Here is a 24,279-nt window from a genome sequence, read left to right on the forward strand (position 1 = left end):
TAAGAAGTGCTGACAATAGCGCATCTTTACTTTGGCCTGCAAAGGCACAGACTGTTGCATCCATTACATAAAAGGAGAACTGAGAAGAAAAAAAAAAAAAAAAAAGGAAAGAGGAGCAGCCAGAGATGTCAGAGATGTTTTTAAAGGTGATGAGGGATATATGATATGGAGATAAAGCATATATATGCAATGTGCTTTATATACTTTGTAATAATACATTTGTTCTAATAAGAGATGAGCCAGCACTTCTATACAATTCCATATGAAAATCTGATTAATTTTATGCTTCTAAAAGTAATGGCTTTACATTTATTGGTATTGTATTACTCATAGAACTAGAACTGAATCTGTAGGAGTATTACATTTTTAATACACTTTTAATGAGAACTTATTTTAAGTAAGGTGCTTTAATATAATAAAAAAATAACTAAAAAAAAAAATGAAATTGCATAGCAGTACCCCAAAGTACTCAGGATTTTGGCTTATATTCAAAACTTCAATGATTCTAGGTAGTAGGAGAAGAGGGAAGCATACAGACTGGGTGACAGCCATAAGGAATAAAAAAATGATGGATAGTAGAAGAGCCTAAGAAAAGAAAAGATCTGAAATTAAATAACTTAAGTGATCAAAATTCTTTTCTTCTGAAAGATCGAAAGACATACTAGAAGAGCTTAATACTTGGCAGAAGTTTGAAGACTTTGCCTATATGTTACCAATGTGACTGATGTTAAGTCTTTGTGTGTACATATGAGACAGCAGACCCTATTTTTGACAAAAATATTCTTCTTTTGGATAAAAGATTCTTCACCATTTTGTCCTACATTTGTATTGGACTGGAACTCAAAGATCTGGTAACAGTAGAAGGGAAGTAACTACTGAACTGGAATCATTCAACAAAAGACTTTGCTTCTGTGGAAAGCTACCTAGGGCAACCAAGAGTGAGGAGGGGAAACAAAAAGGGAGACTGCTTAGCAGCGTGCCTATTTGCAGGGATTTATGGCAAAACACTACAGGAAACATTGGAAGATCACACACCTTAGAAGAAATACATTTATTAAAGGGCAACAGGTCAATTGTTTTTAAAACCATTTTTCATCATTTAAACTGTCATCCTCAGTGTCAAGAGCTATGTGATGTGATGTGATGTGATGTGATGTGATGTGATGTGATGTGATGTGATGTGATGTGATGTGATGTGATGATCACATCTGAGGTCTGCATCAGAACTGCACATTGTTAAAGGAGGAAGTATAAAGAAACAATGGACAAATATTAGTCATCCTAATTAACAAGAATAACCTATTGACCTGGAAATTCTTGTGGCACCTCTTGCAGAAATGGGGAAACAGTTCAAACGTTCTTTATAACCTATGTTCTGTCATGTTACATTTTTGACTGTAGGATTTTATCAGGAAGCACAATTATATAGTATTAACTGACTTACATGTAGTTAGGATACTATGGTGCTAAACAAAATACATTTAGGAAGCAGGAGATTAAAGTTTCAGATATTGAATTAGGCTGCTGTGTATGAGCTGAAAATGAATCATGATACAATTATTGTTATTGCAGTATAGCTGCTGCATGTGTATTGCAACATACAGCTGGGAAAAATTAATGGCTACTTTTGGTTGCGTAAATGTATTTCCATTTCTTTAAAAGCCTATTTTTGTTTTTTGAAATTTGTTCCACACATGAGCTGTCTCATCTCTAACACAAATGAAACATGCTTGAATTAATTTACCCTGGCATTCCATCTAAAGACTTGAAATAAGTCTTTTTTTTTTTTTTTTTCCATACCATTCTTTGATAATGGGGATTATCCATGGGACAGTCCTCATCCAACTTTACAGGGGCATTTGTGTTGACAAAACCATGAACCTAAAGGTTTTTGTTAAAGATTTAGTCAAGTGTGCAAGGACCAGAATTTATCAGGAGAGAAATACAGATGCAAAGCCAGCTTAAGCAAGTCTATGAGTTGGTGTTTCAGACAGCCACCAGTTAAGACCCCTTTGAAAAATATATAATGTACAGTGAGTACTTTCAGTGCTTGTTGTGTTTTTTTTCTTATTTAAGTTCAGCTTTAAAATGTAATGGGAATAACCCATCTTAGATACTACCTAACTGCCCCTCCACATGCTTAAATTCATTGTTCAGATTCTTGTAACTTGATCAGAAGAAAAAAGATAAGAGCAATAGGCACCAATACAACTCTTAAGCAATAAAATCCCTGGATGCTTTAATGAGTAATTCACTGCATGATTAACATGTGAACGTGTTTTACAGGTAGAGATAGTTTATGCCTACATTATCAACTAAAACAGGCCAGGACCCACAGTCTGCCCCCGGGGCCGATGGCAAGTCACAACTCTCATTATACAGCTGAACCCACTTTCCTCCAGAGCTGGAGAGCTTCATCCATCCTGCCTGTGAGGAACAGCACCCGTCTATGCATTGTCAGCAAGTCACTGTGTAACACAGGTCTAGACTTTGCCAAGGATCATGCTACTAGAGTAGCAGAAATTGGCAGTGTCTCCTCTGCCTTGGCTTTTCTCTAATTTATTGGCATAGATGTACTCATTAGTTTGTTAGAACTTACAGCTCATCCAGGATGAGCACTTCTCTACACATGCTGTTATTCCTCTTGTTCCTCTTCTAAGTAGATTTTTCTCTGTTTTTCCCACATCTCATTATTTTAGAGTAGTACTCCTTCAGTTCCTACTGCTAAAGATATATTGCTTTGCCCAGAATAATTAGATATTAATTGAGTAGAAGAGAAGAGGAGAGCCCCGGAATATTATTATTTGGTGTAATGATAAAAGAAAAGAAAAAAAAAAAAAAGAAAAAGAGCTGGGAGTGGAAAGACAGAATCCCAACCTTTTTCCTATTATTGTTGGAACTGTGGTCACTGTATACATGGGCCAGATTAATTAAAATAGTAAATACTGCAGCCGCAGTTGTATCTGTATGATGTTCATTATGGACACTGTGCCTGAAAATTGCATTAAATAGATAGGACAGCAGACAAAGTCAGTCTGCAAAGCATATGTTTATGTCAACTATACCTTTTACTCTGGTTAGGTGAGAGAAATCAGAATTCAGTCCAAGGTATGTAAATGCTTTATAATATATATGTATTCATCCTAAATTCAAATAGTTAAAACAGCTCCTCCATCTTATAACTTCTTTCTTGTGTCATGTCACATCTCTCTGCAAATTAATCTGCATTCCATAACAATCCAATTAACAAAAAAGATGTCAATTTTCTAGCAACATGCAGGTGTACAAATTAAATTAATCGATTAATTCTGTTTGAGCTAGTTCTTTCCTATTCCTGTTAGGAGAGACATGAAAAATCTTCCTTTGACAAGATTGCTTGTGAAATAGACTCAGCGAATTAGCAAATCAATAAGATAAATGTACTCATAGACAAGATCAAGTTAGGTCTGGTGCAAATCATGCCACACTTCTTCAGTTCTTTCAAATCCACTTTTTTCTTTCCCTGGTGATTTATAAGCAGTGAAAACTTCTGTATCTACCAAGGTGCTGAAAAGGAAAGAGCAGAAGTACCACTATTCCAGCCAGCAATTTATTTTCAAGGCTAATTGCCCTTGTACCAAGGAAATCAGTAGATGGCATTCCCTCTAAACGTACAGTGTCTTCATCGTACTAAAGTATTTTCCAGTGATCATGTGTGAATACTTAACAAAGAAATATAACTTAATACTATACATGTCTGATCTGTTGTTTTTTTAGAGATATTCCTGCACATTTTTTGCAGGCTTACATAATAGTTCTAATACAGTTACAGCAGTTTCTAATGAGTATTTTAAAGATTACCCATACTATAAAACTTTACAGGTTAGAACTGAATCTGTGGAAGGCCTTGAGCACCTACTTTACTCTAAATTACATATGCCTAAAATGCAAATTTTCAGGATCCTCACTCAGCTATTAATTGTTTTAGGCAATAAATATTCTATGGCAATATAACTATACTTGCTTGTGGCATGCCAGACCTCCAAAATATTGACAATACTGAAAAGAAAAATACTTAACCTTGTCAGAGCCTTACAGAATCAGCTTTCACATTTCTATCTCATCTGCTGAGTCTAGTCTAGTAGATGTTGTAATTGCATGCTTCTTAGAATGAGCTTGGACAATGAGCAGGATCAGAAGACATGGTGTTAAGTGCAGCTTTTCTCTATCAGTTCTGCAGCCAGCATATTGACCACAGAAACTGGACTCATGTGTTTCTTTCCTATGGAGGAAGTAAAGGCTCAAAAAATACCGTCTTTTCTATACTGTATACAACATCTATAACAAAAGTGACTGAGAATTGCTCCTAAACCCATCCCACCAAAAAGATGTGCCTCAATGTGCCTGAATCGCCCAACCTGAATCATGTCAGACAAGAGAAGCTTTGATTTGTGTATCCCATAATAGTCATGCTAAACACTGTAATTGTGGTGTTGGATGAAAGAAAGGAAGAAAAGAGGAACCAGACATTGCAGCACCAATTAAAGATAATAATTGCCAGTTTACTTAGGCCTTTGACTGTTCTATAAACAAAGGATCTACCCACACTACATAAATGATCAGTAACTACATTACTCCCCACTGGACAGGATCATGAGTAATAAAACAACCAATATTTTTTAGGAAAGCATTGATAGGGAACCATCCTTGTTTCATTTACCTGGAACTCCTTTGTTTGGTTGTTTGTTTTCAAAAAAAAAAAAAAAAAAAAAAAAAAAGGACTCTGAGTAACACCTTTTCTCTGAACAGAGATATTTTCTGTATTTTTGCGATACACTTCTCAGAAATCAAGCCATGTGCTTTGGAGGAGCTGTTGAGAAGAGCCAGAGATCAGTAAGATTGTGCCTGAGTACAGCAGAGTACAATGTATGAATTCAGCCCTCTATTCTGACCATTTTCAAGTTGAGTCAGTATTGTTTTTTATTGGTTTACATTCTTATGGCCTGTATAATCCTTTCTATGCATTGTTAAGTGATTAAAAGTAATTGTTTGCATCTACTGAATGAAGCAGTAGCAATTTATGTAGGACCTTATGGTATGTATCTCTTGCATCAGCTGCCATGGAAATTATAAGAAATGTCTGAATTTATTTCATTGCTATATTAATCAGCTACCTAATGCCATTTTAACCTAAGATCTGTCAAAAGCTCCTGGTTCCTTTGAGAATTACTACCCAGAAGGTATTTAATGTCTATGTTCCTGCAGGGAAATGAAACATCTCAGCGCTTGTCGGTCCTCTGGATGTTCTGTGAATTCCCTTAATTAAAAAACTGAATCTTAAGCACTTTGACCATTATCTCTAATTTTAATTCTGAACATAAAATTAGATGACTCTATCAAACAGATACTCAAACTTATATGATGTGAATTTTTAATTGATCTAATTGTTAAATGAGGAACGTTAAGGGCTTGGCATATATTTACTCAAAAAGAAAACTGTAGAACAGAATTTTTTACTGAATTTTGGATCTGGTGATATGCAAAGACTCATGTACACGATATTAATTTCTGGAGTTCCAGATCCAATTGAAAATACTCCCTCAGCTTTTTAAAAATCATCTAAGAACATGATCAGTGATACTTGTTAGATATGTGGAGCTAAACTGGCATTTGTTCTGGAGAACCGAGGATCCAGGCCTTACAGGGGATTTTAAAGCATTTGAGCCTCTCTAATCAAAAGGGATGATGCTGCAAAGACTCTGATAATTAATTTTTATGTTTTTTTTTTTTAAAAAAAAGGAAGACCTTATGCATTCATATAGATCAAGGAATCTTAGCAACTTCAGCACCAAGAATGTGAATGTTTGTCTTGATCTTGATTTGTGAGGGATTTCCTAAATTCCCTTTTGGAAACCCAACTTGAAAGCATGACTCCAGGCACAGTTTTGAACAACGGACCAGAACATGTAAATACACTTAGCCAATTTCAGTACTTCTAGGGCCACTGTCCTTGGAATATCTGCTTCATGATCTTTAATGTACTTAAGTGAGTCACTAAATTAAGACCATAGTTTGAATGGTTAGCAATTTACATAGAAAGCTGAAGAAAGCTCATGTAATTATTCCATTATTCTGCTTGTGCTTTGCAGGTCCTAAAATGGTAGAATTTCATGGTCAGCAATTTCAGATCAACTCAAAGGATGGCAAGCCACTTTTTACAGTGGATGAAAATGAGGTTGTAATTGGCACAGATAAACTTCGAGTCACAGGTTTGTAAAGTTTAAGAAATGTCCAACTGATTGTCGCAAGAAAAACACAATAAAATGGCATTTTAAATAAACCATTGTGAAAAATGCTGGGTTTACATCATTAGAAAATAGATATCTGAAGGTATTGTGACCTTTTTCAGTAAATAATCATAAAAAGTGTTAACAAAAAAGTAATAATATGTATGTATAAATACATATGCATTTTGTATGTATGTATTTTACTTAAAACAAATACAAGTAGTGATTGGAACTGTATTTGTATGGGTTTTCTTTTTTTTAATTACTTAAAATTTCTGGTGCATACTGTTAATTGAAGGTGGAAAAGTCTTACATATTTCTATTTGAGAAACCAGTTGTATTAAGGTTTATTGGTGAAAACTTAATTTGTGAAAATTAATGTTTATTTGTGAAAACTTTTTAGACTCATATTTTATATGACTTTTTATTTCAAAGTGAAAGCCAATGTATTTCTGCTCTATGTGTAGCACATATGCCATGGGATGGTATTTATAGTGTATTTAAAATGTCATCTGTCAGAAGACAAGTTTGCTTTAGGCTATTTCTGCAAATCACCAAAGTACTCATTTACAAAGTAAGATGTCAAAGTTATCACATGAAAAGCTGTTTCCTTTTATATGACCTGATAAAGTCAACCTTCATTTTCCAGGTGTAAGGTTGCATTAAAACAGATATGTCAAGGTGTGATTTCTCTTTAACTGGAAGACTCCATCAAAGGAAATACTGAAATTATCCTGTAGCTTGATTTCAATTACGTTTTTGGTATTTTTAAAATGATTGCAACTATCATGTTAACTTTTGCTAATTGTCGGTCCTCTGAAATACTGAGGTCTTAATTTTAATGGATCAATTCATATTATTTCACTGTGCAAAACTACAAATTTGATAGTAAGTACACAATTAATGTTTCAAAGCCAAAGTTATGAAGAATGTGTTAATGAATTTTGTTTACACCTGAGGGTCTTATCTTAAGTTTTTTACTTTTTAACCTAATTGAAATTACAACTTTGTTTAACCAGGAAACCATATCAAATGATTATTGTTTGCCCAAGGGATGCTAAACTTTAATAGAAAAGAATGTTTAACAAAGATATGAAAAACTGCATAATTGTTAACTGATTTGGAAAAGGTCTATCTCTGCTCAAAGTAAGTAAAAATCATTCATACACAAGGTGAAATTGCTATGGTAAAACATGTATTCTGACATGTCCAATATTAATCTTTGGACAGCAAGGATAATTGTTTACTTTAGCAGATATTGTAGAAAGGCACATTGCCTGTTTCTTTTTTATACTGTAGTACAATTCAAAAATAAATCCATTAAAGTCAGTAAGGTTATTTCAGTGTAAAATTAACAGAATTGAAGGGAGATTCATGCCTACTATGCTTTAAAACCATTTGTTAGAATTGTGATTTAAATGATACTATTACCATAAAGGATAAATTAGTAATACTTTGATTACTGAGATAAAATTTTTAAACATTTTTCATAGAAAGATCTATGTCAAATGAATTTTGAAAAGTTCATACAATAGGACTGCAACAGGCTTAAAATACATGAAGAATATTTTGCAGGGTATTTTGTACAATATGGTGAGCTATTTGATTTTACTTCTCTTTGTTACATGAATTATGAAAAGCCCAGTAACAATTCATAAGAAAATCTGGCAGTTTTTAACTAAAATATAGTATAGCAGAGAACCAGTGTCTGTGATGTATAGTATTTCAGGAAAAATGCAAATCTAATCCAACCCAACACATCAGGAATTGTCATTTTCCAACAATTTGGAAAATGTTAGCATTTCCTAATTTGGAAAAAATAGGAAATGGATAGCAACCAGCTAAACTACATAGACATATGCAAGACCATAGGGGCAGATAAGATCCACTCAAGGGTACTAAGGGAGCCAGCAGAAGTGCTCACCAAGCCACGTTCCATCATTTAGCATCAGTCCTGGCTATCAGGGGAGGTCCCAATCAAATGGCAGCTAGCAAATGTGACACCCATCTACAAGAAGGGCTGGAAGTAGGACCTGGGGAACTACAGGTTCTCCTACTACTGTCAGTCTGACCTTGGTGCTGGGGAAGCTCTTGGAGCAGACTATCTTGAGTGCCATCACACAGCACTTACAAGACAAACAGGTGATCCAGCCCAGTCAGCATGGGTTTATGAAAGGCAGGTCATGCTTTATGAACTTGAGCTCCTACTACAACAAGGTGACATGCTCAGTGGATGAGGAAAAGGCTGTGGATATGGTCTACCTAGACTTCAGTAAGGTTTTTGACATCATTTCCCATTCCATTCTCCTGAAGAAGCTGTCTGCTTGGATGGGTGTACGCTTCATTGGGTTAAAAACTGGCTGGGTGACTGGGACCAAAGAGTCATGGTAAATGGAGTTAAATCCAGATGGAGGCCGATCACTAAACTTTCTTAGGAAATTTAAACTTTCTTGGAAATGACAACTCTAGAATATATAAGTAAACCTTCTTATTCCCTCTTATGCACACATGCCCCTTTAATACCTTTCTCTCTGAAATATTTAAACTGGTATTTCATATTGGCTTTTTTCCTTTAGCTCCTATTCCCATGCAAGTAGTACTATCTCTATTACCATTCACCTGTCTTTCAGAGCAGGGTGTCCTGGAAGCACACACCCAAGAGGGCTCTTTTCTTCTTCTTTTTTTTTTTTTTTTTTTTCAAAATCTATTAGTTAGGGCACTTAGGAAATGGGAGACATGATCTGAATTTCCTTCTGTGGCCTGGGAAACTTCAGGCCTGCAATCCTGCAACCCAAGACAGTGCTCTGTGATGCCATGCAAAAGTTATGTGCACAACATAAGAAGATAGCTGAAAAAGAGCACTCTGTGTCCACTAGCAATGTGAAGCTCTGCCTGTGGCCCCATGTTCTCATTTCTTCCTTTTTCATGGTTCTCCTTCAAAAGGAGAAATAGAAGGTGAGCTCCTCAAAGTTGCTCACTGCCAAGTGTGGGCTTCTGTCTCCTCCAGTGAGGAGGGAATGCTTCGATGATAATGCTGTTATATAAAGTCTATTGGAAAGATTATTTTTAATTAAAATGCTGTGGTTGATGGTTTTTAGAACTATCTCCATTGTTCTTGGTTTGCACAGGCTGAGAATTAGTGATACAGTCGGGCTTTTCTAGGGAGCTTGTGTGTCTCTCTGCCTTGTTTCTGAGCCATGGTGGTGCTTAGACCTGTCATGCCAGAGCAAGAGACAGAAGCACATCCTTGAAAAAGGATCTGTTTATTTTTCAAACAAGGTTTCAGCAAACATAACAGTGGGAGGTGTCCCTGCCCATGGCAGGGGGTTGGAATTAAATGGTCTTTAAGGTCCCTTCCAACCCAAACCATTTTGTGATTCTATGGTTCTGTGATTGCACTCAGGCGTCAGAAATCTCCATATAGATGATTGCTCCCCTCCTCCAGTCAGTTTTGCCAGGCTCCTCTTTCTGACATCTCTCTGTGCATATCTGGTCATCTTAATCACAGCAAGTCCAAACCTTGATAGGAATGTAAAAGTGGGCTAGAAGAGGCATCTGATTTATCAGCTCCCATCCCTTTCATGCCTGATAAGTAGGTCGTACAATGTCTTTTATAATCTTATCAAGCTACATCTCAAATGCAAGGAAACACTATTCATTTTTATATCGTCAAATGTGAACTTATGTGTAAAAGGCACTGTAGAAGAAATACAAAAGGCTGTTCATAATCAGGTCCCAGAGTGAAATAAGAAAAGTCTGTGAGAAAGAAGAGTTTCCTCCCCTTCTGTAAGCACTTTCTAACTAGTCTTGCAGTGCTCTGCATATTCTGTAGCAAGATATCATGAGGGCACCTTTGGTATGTGACATCCTTTGTGCTGTAAGAAGCCCCCAGAAGCCTGCTAGCCCACTTCTGAGCAAGCTCCACATCTAGTTCTGAGGGTGGCTTTAAAACTAAGCTCAAGGGTCAGTAGGACATTCTGAATTTTAATTACAAAAGAAGTAGATTTCTGAGTAATAAAGTTTAGGAATGTTGCCAAAGCAAAGCATTCAGGGTCAGAAAATATTACTAGACTAGACAAGTTAGTTTAACTTAAATAATTGAATAGGGAGCTAATGTATAGATAGGTCAGCTTAAAAATTGCTGACCTGATAAAGTCCCATTTGCTAAACAGAGATATCCCTTTATTAGTGACTTGTCCTTTTCACTCCTATCTCCTCTTTCACAGTGTCTGTGTCAACTGAAATTATCTTTTTTTGTTGTTCCAAGTCCATGATAAAATGCTATACCACATTTGGCCCCACTAGTAATACATCCATTCATTCATGGCTCTCTGTTTGCAATTATGTTTAAGACCTTTCAGCCCATTTTAATTCATGTAATGCATTCCAGGCTGATTTGTGTTGCACTAATCTCTTAATCAAAATGTGATGTGGCATCAAAGTAAATACCTATGAAAGTTTATTACGCCCGTACTGTTATCTTTATCAACCAAGCTTGTCATCTCATTTACAATTCAAAGATATAAATGCATTTAATAATGTCATACCCAGTGCTTTACTGCATACAAAAACGGTGCAAGAACTACAGAAGATGGTGTTTAATCTGCTAGAGAACCTTAGTATTTTGTGCTCACCTTTCATACTGATACCTCAGTTTCTTGACTATCAGCTAAGTATGTATGGGAAAGAGAGCAATTAAATTTCTTATGTTTTCTCCTGAAGCCACTGATGCAAACATCCATACTTAAAACCTTTAATTCCACTTTTAATCAGTTTTGAAACTACAAATAGATGATGAGCTATTGCTATTTTATGGATTTCTGAAGATGACAGAGAAATTAAATGAAAATCAGGCAGAGCACAGAGTAGGGCTGTTCAGAGTCTGTCCATGCAGGTGATGTCTAATGTGAAGATAAAACTCATGAGTTGAGTTACAGACACAAGTCTTTTCCTTTTGAAGTCATTTTTTTATTGTTTTGTAGGCTCCACTTACCTTTTATCACCTGATTATTGCACTGAAAGCTAAATATGCTATCTCATGATTCTTGGAATATCTGTTGATGGTAATTTTGCAAAATATTAATGGAAGTGATGATATTCTTCCCTAATCTTTATAAGAATTCAAACTATATGACTTATAGCAAGTGGACTAAATTAAAACTCTTTTTTTTTTTTTTTTTTTTTTTTTTTTCTCACATGCACACAACAGGAAACTATAAAAATGCAAATGTAAGACTAGACATTTAATGGCACTAATCATGCACCAGAGGAATTTTAGATTGCGTATTAGGAAGAATTTCTTCATGCTGCATTGGTCAAGCACTGTAATGGGCTGCCCAGAGAAGTAGTGGAGTCCCCATCCCTGGAAGTATTCAGGAGATGTGTGCATATGGCTCTGAGGGACGTGGTTTAGTGATGGGAATTGGTAGCTCAGGTTGATGGTTGGACTTTATGATCTTGAAGGTCTTTTCCCACATAAATGATTCTGTGATTCTGTGATTATACCACATCCATTTACTAACCACACATTTCTTGTCTTTTCTGCCTTCCTTCTGATTCCACATTCACTTTTTCATCCTGGTCTCATCAGATCTTCCAGAAGAAAAACACACACACAAAAAAACAGATTTATCTTCTAATTGATTACTTATCAATGACTGATTACTTACGTGTACGTATATGTACTTTTTTCTCAATAACTGATTATTTATATGCACATATTTGTGCATATTGATTTTACCAGTACCAAGTGCTATCAAACTGCTCCCAGAAGTTTGATGCCCAGTGGGGGTCAAACAAATATCAAAAGAGTCTGATTAAGAAAACCAGCCTCAGGGAAGGATTGAATAGGAAAAAAAGCTCTCAGAAGAGACCAACCCCACAAAGTCGGCCTGAGAGTGGGACCAAATAAATAATGAATAAAGTTTGCCTTTAAATATGATCTGTGACATAGAGTTCAGAGTTAAACCGGGACCCCTACAGAAGATTCTTACGGGAAATCCTGTAAGGAAAACTTCATTCAGCATGAGAAGTTCTGAGAGACAGAGGCTGTATTTTGGGTAGAAAACAAGACATAAGACATAAGGCATAGGACACTACCTTCATTAGCTGTCTGACCATGATATTTTTTTTTAATCTTAATTGTTGTCTTGAACCTCAGCACTTCACACCTAGGTTGAAAATTGACTCTTGTGTTGTTATGGGCAACTTGAATTCCTAAATAAATTAAATGTGCAGGAGCTAGAATTCATGTAAGTCCTTAATTGGATTTATCCTCTAAGATCTTGGTTTCTGAGCTATTACCTTTTCATTTCTGTTCTCATTGTAGAAGCACTCAATCTTGCTTCTATTTCAGACCATAAATTCTCACAGTAATATTGTTGTCCGTTGCATTCTGTGTTCTGTACTACAAGTTCTGGTCTTGAAAATTACTGCCTTTATTATCATATCATTTGTTGCACAAAATAACTTAAAACTGCAAAGAAAGAGTACAGCCACAGACTCTTGATTTTCAGGAGGGTACTGATATCTAGGTAATAAGGCTAGACAGTGGCCGCTTTATGGGGAGGATCTTAGGAACAGTTCAAGACTCTGTATCCACTTCAGCTGGGTTCTGTACATCTTGGCTTTAAGTTGCATTTACCTTCAGCTGAACAACACAAAAAATCTTTTGATATGGCTGACTTGCTTTGCTCAATCTACACACATACCACCACATGTAGGTAAGCACCATTTCTCCTCTCTTGGTCTGAAATTACTCTTATTTCAAGAGCTAAACCATCTGATACAATTTTATGTGCATAAATACTATTTTATGTTTACCACATCTGACTGACAATCAAGAGAAATCTTTGATGAAGCTACATGGCAGCTTTTGTGCTTTATATAGAATGGTCTAAAATGCAGGTGATGTTTTAATTCTATAATATTTGCAAAGGTTTTGTGGAGCTTTAATTATCTCTGGTAATTCTAAAGGAAGTTGTATTATAAAAATCCTGTTAACTTATATTTTTTTCCCAAGTAGTTTAAACATTGACTGTCTTCTGACTTTTCAAATTCCATTTTAAGAATTTAACTTGTAATGTTGCATTAACAGTGTATTCTTTTGTTCCAATTAATACAATGATAGTAAAACTCTATCTGGATAATAATTGTCTCGTTAGTTGTTAATACATGTTTTTGTATCTCAATTTCTGTTTTCAGAGTGGCTGTATAAATCACTGTCACTATGTCTTTAATATTTGAACTTTTTTAATATAGTATCTTTCCTTCTTTCCAGGTCCCGAAGGAGCACTTTTTGAACACTCTGTAGAAACACCGCTTGTGAAGGCAGAGGCTTTTAAACAGCTTAGGTAAGAACTTATACATAAAAGCATAAATCTAATAAGTAAATGTTGTTTGCACATTTTTTTTTCATAACAAGGGATTTTAAACAATATTTACAGAACTAGTGCTAACTTTTCCTATTATGTGATAATTTATTTTTTTACTGGAAAATTCTACATTGGTGTGCAACTCTAGAAGTATTGCACACCATTATGAGATGATTTGTTACTGTTGGTGAGTATTTAAAGCCACATAATCTACCGTGCAAAGTTTTTCTGTACACTTTAATTTTAAAATTTCAGAACACATAAGTATAACTTTTTCTTCTATGTTGAAATAAAAGTTACTTATTTGAAGTAGGTCGTAGTCTTATGACAAGTCAAAATTTTTATAAGCTATTATCAGTCCAAGGAAACAGACTAGTAAGAAACATTTGGAAAGATACAAAACTGTGTCATTAAAAAGCAGTTTGGGATGAGAATATAATTATAAAGTATCTCCTAAGTTTCAAAACTCCTTAATCCTGGGATAGATTTCTTTGTGAATTACTCCGTGTCATTCGTAGTATCCCTAATTAGTTTATAATGTGTTGATTATGATGAGCTCAACTCAATCTACATTCAGTTCATGAAAATCTTTTATTCCATTTGTATGTCAGTTCAAAGAAAAATTAAATGAAGAGGACCTCTTTACAGTTTTACTTCTGTCCTTTCATACCTTGGCAGTCTGCTACTTTCTGTAATAATTTCTTAGTGTTTCCTCTCCAACAGGAGTAACTATTAGAGAGTAGCAGAAGATGATTAAAGCTTTCAAGAGCACTGTCTGTACCTTGGTGACTGAACTTGCAAATTGAGAATGGCAAATGAGAGGGAAACTTTATTAAGATTCTTCTTTTAATTTTCTTCATGATTTTCAACATTTACTTAGAGCGAATACTGTGTGTTTGCATTTGAAGACAGAATGGGCTTGGGACATCAGTTTTTCCACATGTTTATCTCTACTTTCAAAAAAGTGTTCCTTCTACTGTAGTAGAATTTGAATGTGAGAGACTTCAGCCAATATATAGGATTGTGCATTGTAATGAACATTGTCTGGTTTTGGAGGGAGTGGACTCATTATGTTGTATATTTTTAATTTCCTGTGGTTGTCTCAGTTTTGATAAAGTAGCATTTATGAACAATTAAGACACTGAATTTTCTAATTACAAAGTCAAGAAGCTCTTTATAAATTTTAATTGGATATTTTCTGTAGTTGTTACTTTGCTTTAAATACATCATCAATTAGTATTTAATAGGTTTAAAGCTAATAGTTTCTCCTACAGTTATTGTACCATGTTACATTTTAAGTGTAAGCTCTTATCTACATTTCATTTAACAATTGCACTGTTTTGAGCTATATTCAACTATGTCTATTATAAATTTTTCATCTATTTTTGACACAGAATATCATTAGAAGGAACAGACTAAGATTAATTGAAGGTATTTATAAGGTTCTCCTTCACAGATGTTTACCTGGTGGTTTATCTGTTTAGTGATATTACCATGTCAACTATAAGCACATTTTTATCTATAATGTTGCTCCACGTGAGCAGGGTTCAACAGTAATAGTTAAAATCTCACTCAGTTCTGTGTCCAGTGGACTTAAAATAGCGGGAAACACAGATTCAGAATTTACAGAAGTTAACCTAATAATTATTAGGAACTATCTACGTGGTGGCATCAGCACTGACACTTGTGACAGACATTATTATCTGCCTTAAAGCCAGAGCTGCTAACTACCTGTGCTAGAAACCAAGTTAGCTTAACCCTAAGAAAAATGGTGAATATCAGGGCATGAAGCTATGTGATGTCCCGGCAGGCCCAGAAGACCTGAAGCTAAATCACAGCCATTCAAAATGCCTCGCTCCTTTAATTTTTTTGCTGTCATCACCACCCATAATCAATGTCAAGTCTGAAAGCAGAGGTGGCAATGATTCCATGAAGGGCTTCTTAGGAGGATCAAGAAGCAAATGTGTTTGTCTGCAGTGCAGATGCTAAGTTAAGATACAGAGAAGAGCGATTTAGAAAGCTCATACTGGAGAAAGGTTATTTTCAAGGGTAACCTTAAATGGCAGTGTAAACAAAATTCATGCATTCCATTGTGAAGAAGCTGAAAGAAGTTTACCAATGCATGGTAATTTTGTAATGCTTTATAAATATTCTGTTTTATTCCACATTGTTAAATACAGGAAGATACCTATTGAAAAACACTTCAATATAAATTTTTTAAACGCAATTTTAAGTAATACTTTTCTATTTTAATTTTGAATAATACTTCTTTTACAGATTAAAGTAGTGACTATCTAGTTACAGGTAATAGAACCTATTTGCTCACCCCAAGCCTTATCTCCACACTTTCACCACCTATTAATCTTCTTCTATTTTTCTTCTATTTTTCTTTCAGTGGTTATATTGTACTATGTGAATATAATATGCTGGATGAATGTGATCTAAAGTGCCACAATATTTAGCCTTATATACAGAGAATAATGCTTCAAGAAAATCCATCCACTTCAACAGTAGTTGCATGTTTCAAGGAGCTGACTGGAAAGCTCTTAGTGGTCATAACATTTCAGCTAGTGTCATATGAATGGGGACGACATTCTCTGTCATTCAGGTTTAGAGCAGCATCGCAAACAATGTTGACACAAACGGCCTTCTGAATTACACATTCTGCTGGATTTCCTGTCCAAATGCCAAATTTCAAGATAGACTATTTTTCTGGAAACAAAATGATGTGTGTTAGAGCATATCTTTTTTATAGCTAAGCAATGGAGACAGAGTGATGCAATTACACTGTGGTTAGTACCTGTCTTTTCATTTTCTAGTTTGAAGGAAACACATCAAGTCCTTTTCAGTCTAATAGATTGAATTCACGACTCACCTGTAAAGAAAAAGAGATGTGCTTGCACTTACTTCGAAGTGGTAGGAAGAATTATAGGAACAAAATCTACATCTCAAAGTTGAAACATCCCTAGGTTTAAAATAACATTGCCTACTTCTATATAAGATACCATTTATCAGCTAATTGCATATTATGCATGATGAATATAATGCTCACAGATGAGTAGTAGCATTATTCTCATAGTTGCCACATACAGATGTCTGACAGCCAACAACTGAGCATTCTGACCAGAAGTCCTATGGGAAATCACTTTTAGTACAGCGTGTGGTATTTTGCCAGTTCTTCAACTCAAGGTTCAAATGTGACCCACATCATTCCACATTTCTTGGATTTGAAAAGTGCTATAGTAGGAGTGATGTCACTTTTCCAGAGAGTCAGCTTTGGTCAGAGCGTGATTATAAATCTATAAATACTGTTAACAGAATATAGGTATATTTAACAGTCTACATGTATATTCTGTGAAGATTTCAATATTTCCTAGTGAAAACAGCCTTATTTTAAACAAATACATTCTATTGGCATTCACCAAAACTTTAAAAATGTAATTTAAGAAACTATCGTTCATATTTTGATGAAACACCTCTGTCCAACAATGAAAAGCATCAAAATATGTATTTATGAGTTTCTGATATTCATGTTGTAGAATACTGGTAGCTTGAGGGCATAATTATACTGATACATCTCAGCATTTAGTTAAGGCATGTACTGGTGGGTTGCTGGTAAACATCCCAACCTGTATATTCAAAATAAATACGTCCCTGTTGTGGCAGCCTGTAAGTTTACTTTTCTTATGGCTTCTTCTTCTCTTTGACTCTTTAATAGAAAGTCTTACTTTTATCCTTTCCATTACTCATGCATAATCTATTGCCTTTTCCACTCAAAGTATAGGTTTGCTAGGGTTAAACTGGACAGTAAGAAACTGCTGGAAGGTGAAGCTCTGGGGTTCTATAAGGAAGGAAGAAAGTCTAGAAGGAGATGTATAGAAGCCAATCAGGGTAAAAGCATTCACAAAATCATTGCTTAATCATATTTGTAATACTAATGCTTACATGCTAATTGACTAAAAATACCATTTGACTAATTGAAGTACAGTGATTTTTATTTGCATTCATTATGCAAATTAAAAGCCCAGTCAGTCAGAAGAGAATGAATTACATAACAGGAAAGTGAGTCTACAATTATAAGCCAGTGTTTGTAAAGCATCTCTGCTCCCTGACTAGTGAGAAATTTCTACTGCAATATAATTTTATGAGCCCTGGCATTAATTTACTAGATACACATTTGCATTCATGTACTTTACTACTTTCATATTAACTGAAAACATCATCACATACTTCTTTTGGAAGCTTAAAGATTTTCTTTCCATTCAATTAATGGTTTCAAATCTATGAAAACACGTAGTGTAAAAGGATGAGATGGTACAGGTCATCACATTTATCACCTTTTCAGAAACATATCTGACAAATTTAAAGATCTGACATATATTTTAAAATACTTTATTAGCATAGGCCTGGGTACTATTTCACATCTTGTCTTCTAAAATGAAAGTATTTTCCAAGTAAAATCTCTTTTCTCTGTCATGGTTGCCAGCTTCTTTTTGTGCACCCATCTACTTGAAACAGGTTGTTCATTGGGACTGACATTACAAATTACAGTGCTATTTTTTTGCTTAATTACAACAATTCCTTATGTCACGTCTCATATTCTGTCAATATATTAAAGTACTAGCTCCATAAGCTCAAGTCATTTTTTAATTTTTCTTATTTTTCAGGCATTGAATTTGTAACATCTTCCGCATAGGTTTGTACTTACATTCACTCTAACATATTTCTGATACATCCCTAGCATGTTACAAAGAGAATAACAGTAAGGGAAAGGAGGCCCATCTGCACTGATTATTTTCAACTAACAGTGCTCTCTGTACAACTGTTTTCCCTTCAGCCGAAATACGAAGATACTGTAGAGCTTCCAAACTCAAGGAAATGTACTTCAAAGCATTTACCCTTTTCACATACCTGGAAGCTTTAATCTGTCAAGATAATCTTTCCCCAGTATTTAATTTCACCATCTTTCTTGAGTTATGTATGAGCACATATTCCTGGTGGGCATGCAAGTGCCTGGACTACAAACAATACACACATGGCCAGCCACACCAAGCAACCGAAGAGCAGTGCCATTACCCAGCCACATCAACACAAATGGACATCACATAAGCATGAGTGGCATGGACAGCTCAGTCTTGTTCCTCTTCCCTGGCTAACCAGTATTGAGGTTCGCTGGTGAAATACACACACACACACACACACAAATAAAAATAAAAAAAGGTTCCTCCAGTATCTAGCTTTGAACATGCAGTGTATCCAGTAGACCAGCCTGCTTCAGTTTTGAGTGCTGAGAACACTCAACCTACTCACCAGCTAACCAGCTAACCAGCTAGTTAGGCTTGAAGTTCACCACACTCTCTTCATACACACAAGCTCAGAGTAGGGAACAAACTCATACAGAAAATAGTTAGGATTTAAGATGAATAGAGGATAAACCACAGTAGTCAAGAACTGACCAGCCATTTGTTTGCACCCAACCAGCCACTTTTATCCCTGTTTCCTTCTATTTTTCCTTTTTTTCATCTCTTTGATCCACTTTGATCTATCTTTTTTCCTTTCTTTGATCCTTCCCCTAAACATCCCATAATAAGTTTTACACAACTCAGGAGGTCACCCTGCTATGTCTCAAGATGCACCTCCTCTTGCATGCCGTAGTAAGTCTTGTAGGCAATAACCTCTTTTACTCTGCTTGACATTACAGAAAGAGAGTTTACTTCATTGACTCCTCTTAGTGGATTTCACACCAAGGAGAATGGTCTCATTTGTTTCCCTCTGGTGCTCATAGGAGTGGTCCATTCTGTATTCTCTCTTTCTACTGATGTGGCTGGTCATGCTACTTCACTCATCGTTCTTCTGATTCTCAGCAGATCTGTCTTTAATTTATTAGCCTTTAGTAGCATTACCTAACAGAGCTGGCAGTAGGGCAGGATCCTGGCTAGCTTTTTAACTGAGAGCTCCCCAGGCTGACCACATCAGGTCAGCTGTAGATGCTGGATTGAGATTTCAAGGTTTGGTCTTGGTGGCCAAGAGGTCTTGCTTAACCTTGAACATGCTTCGGTTCGAATTTACCAGTTTGTGGGAGGCACCCCTGCCCTAGTGAAAACAGTTGGAGCCTCCATTGTTAATACACATAGATTAAACTGGGTCACCCAATGTTTCACCCAAAGCTGATTGATTTAAGGAATTTTCAAAATCTTATAAATAAATAAAGGACAAATGGACTATCTGACCTTAGGGGACTAACTCACTTCTGCTGCTTAGATAATCCTCCTTTCTGTAATGCTGAGTCTGTAGAGGTGCTCTCTCCTGCTCTCACAGAAGATGTTTCCCTCCTGAGGTAGGAGAAACATTTGGTGACCAGTGGAAATAGAGCCTCAGATCTAGCAAGCCTGTTTCCACATAGATGTATTGGCAGTCAGAGCTGCTCTCCTGAGCACCTACAGTGTTTTGTGCATCAGAGAACTGCCTCTGAAACCAGTGAGTGATATCTCAGTAACAGTACAGGAAATCCATGCACCAACGTTAGTGGCCTTTTTGCCAAATAAGATTTCCCTAAGAACAAATGCCAGGTTTCTGCCCATTCTTGTAACTGACTTCCACTTAAGATAGTAAGGTGGCTGATGTTCTTCCTAAAGCCTCAGCTTTTCAGAGAAGTTACTTAACACATTAAAATCAATAGGAGTTATTTCTGCTGCTTGTACAGGACAAAGCCATTTACATGTTTTCCATGGCTGCTTATGTCAGTAGCGCAAAGACTGGAGGTATAACGATTTCTACTCCTACACTGTTGAACTGCATACCCGATAATGTCAGATTATTCTGTGAGATTGCTGAAGTGAACGTGTCATCAGTGATTAAAGCATACTCCACCAGTGTGCAAGCTACCGTGAAAATTTCATTAATGATTGTCACAGTTATAGATACCTTGCAGATGACCACCTGGAGCTCTTTCTGTAAGTCTATGATTATGCTGTCACTTCAAGATGTCTAAGATGTAACATTGAGCTGGGTAGAGCACCCCTTACATTAGTTTTCACTTACATACTTGCCAGCACTTATATCAAAGAAAGTAGGGGAAGGCATGAAACAGGAGTCCCCCACCATAAGGATGTTCATGTGGCAAATGAAACAGAAAAAAGGGAAGAAGAAAGGAGAGCATTTCTTAATAACAGTAGTTCTTCAAGATATATTGCACATGTGCATGGGCACTTCTCACATTCTTTACCCTCTCTCTGAGCTTTTATGTGCGGTTGTGATACTTCAGTTGTGAGGACAATGAAAAGAGTGTGGCACGATCAACTACTGTACTAATGAATCAGAAGAGGGAAATGGTATGACCTGCTTGTTAGCAAAGACCTCTTCACTTGAGTGTTTCTTTCCATGAATACCTGTAGAACAAGTGGACATTATGAAGAGCACCTACTGAATAATTCTGGTTTCTTGAAATCTTTCTATGCTTCTAAATAACAAAGGAAAAAAATGGTTGAGTCATATAAAAGGAAAGGCATGGTGCATTTGAATCTGAAAGATATTTTTAAGGAAATAAAGACTCATAATAAAAATACTAACCAAATTTTGACAACAGTGATGCAAAGAGTGTTATTATATCAGAGAAAAAAAATTATAACACTATAAGTTGTTTTATAATATCATTAAAGTCGTTTGAAAAATATAACCATTCTGGAAACATCTGTGGTGTGCCAGATTCAATCATATTCACCGGGTTCTTGGTTGTTTTTAATTACCTTGAGAGTCAGCACATCACAAAATTGAGGTCATCCTGGAGACCTTTTTTGAATTAGCTCTGCTTACCACTCTTTATCATAACCACCAGTCTTGAGAGAAGCTTCTATTTTAATCAGATCTCAGTTCTGATCTTCAGTCTTCATTCCTTCAATATCTCTGAACTGAGTGACAGTGAACAAACAGGCAAAAACATCTCAGTATTTAAGATGGATGAAGCACTAGCAAACAAATAACTACACTCTAATAATCATGCCTGCTATGCTCTTGAATAGGTTATAAATGTTGTTTTGAATTGCTTTTATAGTCTTTTCAAAGTATCATTAAAACTTGGCAGTGTTTTATTCTCTTTTCAAAAGAATATATAAGTGCATTTGTCCTAGAACTTGAATCATTTCTTTCATATTGCTTACATAAAATAAGTTCTGTTATCCAAAACCTTGGGAACTGGAAAACATCTGTTGTTCAAATCTGGCCTTGTAATTGTACTTGCATACAAAGATCACCCCTAAGCGGTAAGCAATGTTGGTGCCTGCAGTGCTTATGCTTCACAATTCCCTTGAATCCAGAATCTTATAATTGAACTTTACTGGAATCATCAGTTGCCAGTCATTTTGTATTTAGAACGTAAATGTGGAACAAATTGGAACAGTGACTATTTTAAGAAAGAAAAATATGATGAGAAAGTTTTTTTATTTAAAGTAATGGAAAATATGCTGAAGAACATACCAGCTGACAACAGCAAATAATCCCAACGTTTAAGAATGCTGCTCGAAAGGAATGGAGTGCCTCAGGGATATGCCCTTTAGCCTTGATTATTTTTAATGTAAGACAACATAAGCTAAAAATCAACAGTGATACGTATTTGAAAAGCAAACACACTTCCTTAATGTATGGAGTAGAGCTAAAACAAAAACAAACAAAACAACAATAACAAACACCTGCTCAAAACTTTGGGTGATCCTAAATGTGTTCCTCATTGTTTCCATGATTCAGCTCATAATTCTGCACACACTTCTGGTTACCATTCAACTCATACATATTCAGGCTGCATTTACACAAGAGATTCCAATCATGGAGGATCTCTGTGCCCAGTATAAAGAGGTGCATCTTAAATGCTCACCCAGGTTTAAAACTCTCCTCTCTCTGCAAGCAGAAACACTCATTCACAATTCATTCACTGAAGTGGGAAGGGTTCCTCTCATGCATCATCGAATACCCTAAGTTGGAAGGGAGCCACAAGGATCATCAAGTCCAACTCGTGGCTCCATACAGGACCACCCAAAAATCAAACTACATATCTGAGAGTACTGTCCAAATACTTCTTGAACTCTGGCAGGCTCAGTGCCATGACCACTGCCCTGGGGAGCCTGTCCCAGTGCCCGAGCACCCTCTGGGTGCAGACCCTTTCCCTAACCCCCAGCCTGACCCTCCCCTGTCCCAGCTCCATGCCATTCCCTCGGGTCCTGTCGCTGTCCCCAGAGAGCAGAGCTCAGCGCCTGCCCCTCCGCTCCCCTCGTGAGGGAGCTGCAGGCCGCCATGAGGCCTCCCCTCAGCCTGCTCTGCTTGGGGCTGAGCAAACCAAGGGACCTCAGTTGTTCCACGTACGTCTTCCCCTGTAGCCCCTTCACCATCTTTATTTCCCTCCTTTGGATGCCATCTAATAGTTTTATATCCAGTAGGTTTACATATGAATCATCCTCATAAATGTTTTTTTCAGAGAGGTTAATTAAAATCCATGGAATGTGGCTTCAGGGTTTTACAACTGCTTGGACAGCTAGTTCGGGTGCAGTTGATCTCATCTCATTTATACATCTGGAGTGTAGCTAGCTGCATTGGATCTCATCACCTCTTTGCAGGAAGAAACACATATTGTTAGGGCATGATACATTTTACCCCAAGAGAGGCACCTAAAATAGATTTGATGAATTAAGCCCTAGCAGTGCCTGTTTTTCTCTGTTCATTTTGAAGGGTGCACAGGGGATGTCCAGTACTCATTACTAGAGGCAACTACATTTGTTTAGAAGAGTCATACACTTACCAACAGTGCCATGTTTGGCTAAGCTCCAAAGACATGAAAATTCATCACAAGAAACAAGGCCACACACTGTCCTGGGAAATATTCCAATCCCAGAGTGAAGCTTTTTCCACTTGTAGGCCTATATTCCTTGAATTCATTTAAATTGTTAATCATTGTTTATATAGCCTTGTAACAAGGACTAGCAAATGCTGCCAATTACTGGCTCTTGTTTGCTATCAGACACAAGGTAGTGAGTCCTTCCAAGGTAATAATTAGCTTGGAGGCCCTGACCATGCTAGAACCTTGTCTCTTCAGGAAAGTCATGAAGTCATGATCCCATCATATTTACCTAAAAGAAGTGTATTTTCCTTCTAAGTTGCTAAAATCCATAGAGATGGGGGGGGGGGAGGGGTGTCAGATATTATTTTTAAGCTCAGTAACCATACTTTCACAGCTTATTTCAGACCAAAATAGTTGACAATGTTATTTTCAAGAGAGAATGAACTTTTCAAGTAAGAATCCTGCAGCAATATTACACGTCACACAAAAGTCCTGCATTACTATTAACAGCTTATATCAGATAACACTTGTCCAACAACTGCTGCATCACTCAGTAGGACTCTCATTACATGTATATATGTAAATGACAACAGCGTTATTGTCCCAAGAAAGAAGGCTGCCAGAAAGGGCAAAACATACTGAATCTTTGTGCAATTATTTCAGAGTAGTTCTGCTGTTACTGAAGTATGTGGGATGTTTCAGTGCATTACAATGTTCTTTTGTGTCTATTTTCTAGAGGTCAGAAATGTTACAAACCGCCAGCAAAGCCTAGCACATTTTGAGACTTTCCCAAGTGATTGCAGACAAAATAATAGAC

At 36.3% G+C, this 24,279-nt stretch overlaps 1 protein-coding gene across 3 annotated transcripts in view; it reads left to right on the forward strand.

The window, feature by feature from the left end:
• The window catches only part of SGCG (sarcoglycan gamma), an 87,192-nt gene that overhangs the window by 53,431 nt on the left and 9,482 nt on the right, over positions 1 to 24,279 (forward strand). For all 3 annotated transcript variants that reach the window (XM_084306180.1, XM_084306181.1, XM_084306182.1), the window contains 2 exons: positions 6,129 to 6,248; positions 13,546 to 13,618. In XM_084306180.1, the coding sequence (XP_084162306.1) occupies positions 6,129 to 6,248; positions 13,546 to 13,618 (193 nt within the window). The remainder of the gene's footprint in view (positions 1 to 6,128; positions 6,249 to 13,545; positions 13,619 to 24,279) is intronic.

This window comes from Netta rufina (genome assembly GCF_964035555.1).
Source record: "Netta rufina genome assembly, chromosome: 1".
NCBI classification, from domain to species: Eukaryota; Metazoa; Chordata; class Aves; order Anseriformes; family Anatidae; genus Netta; species Netta rufina.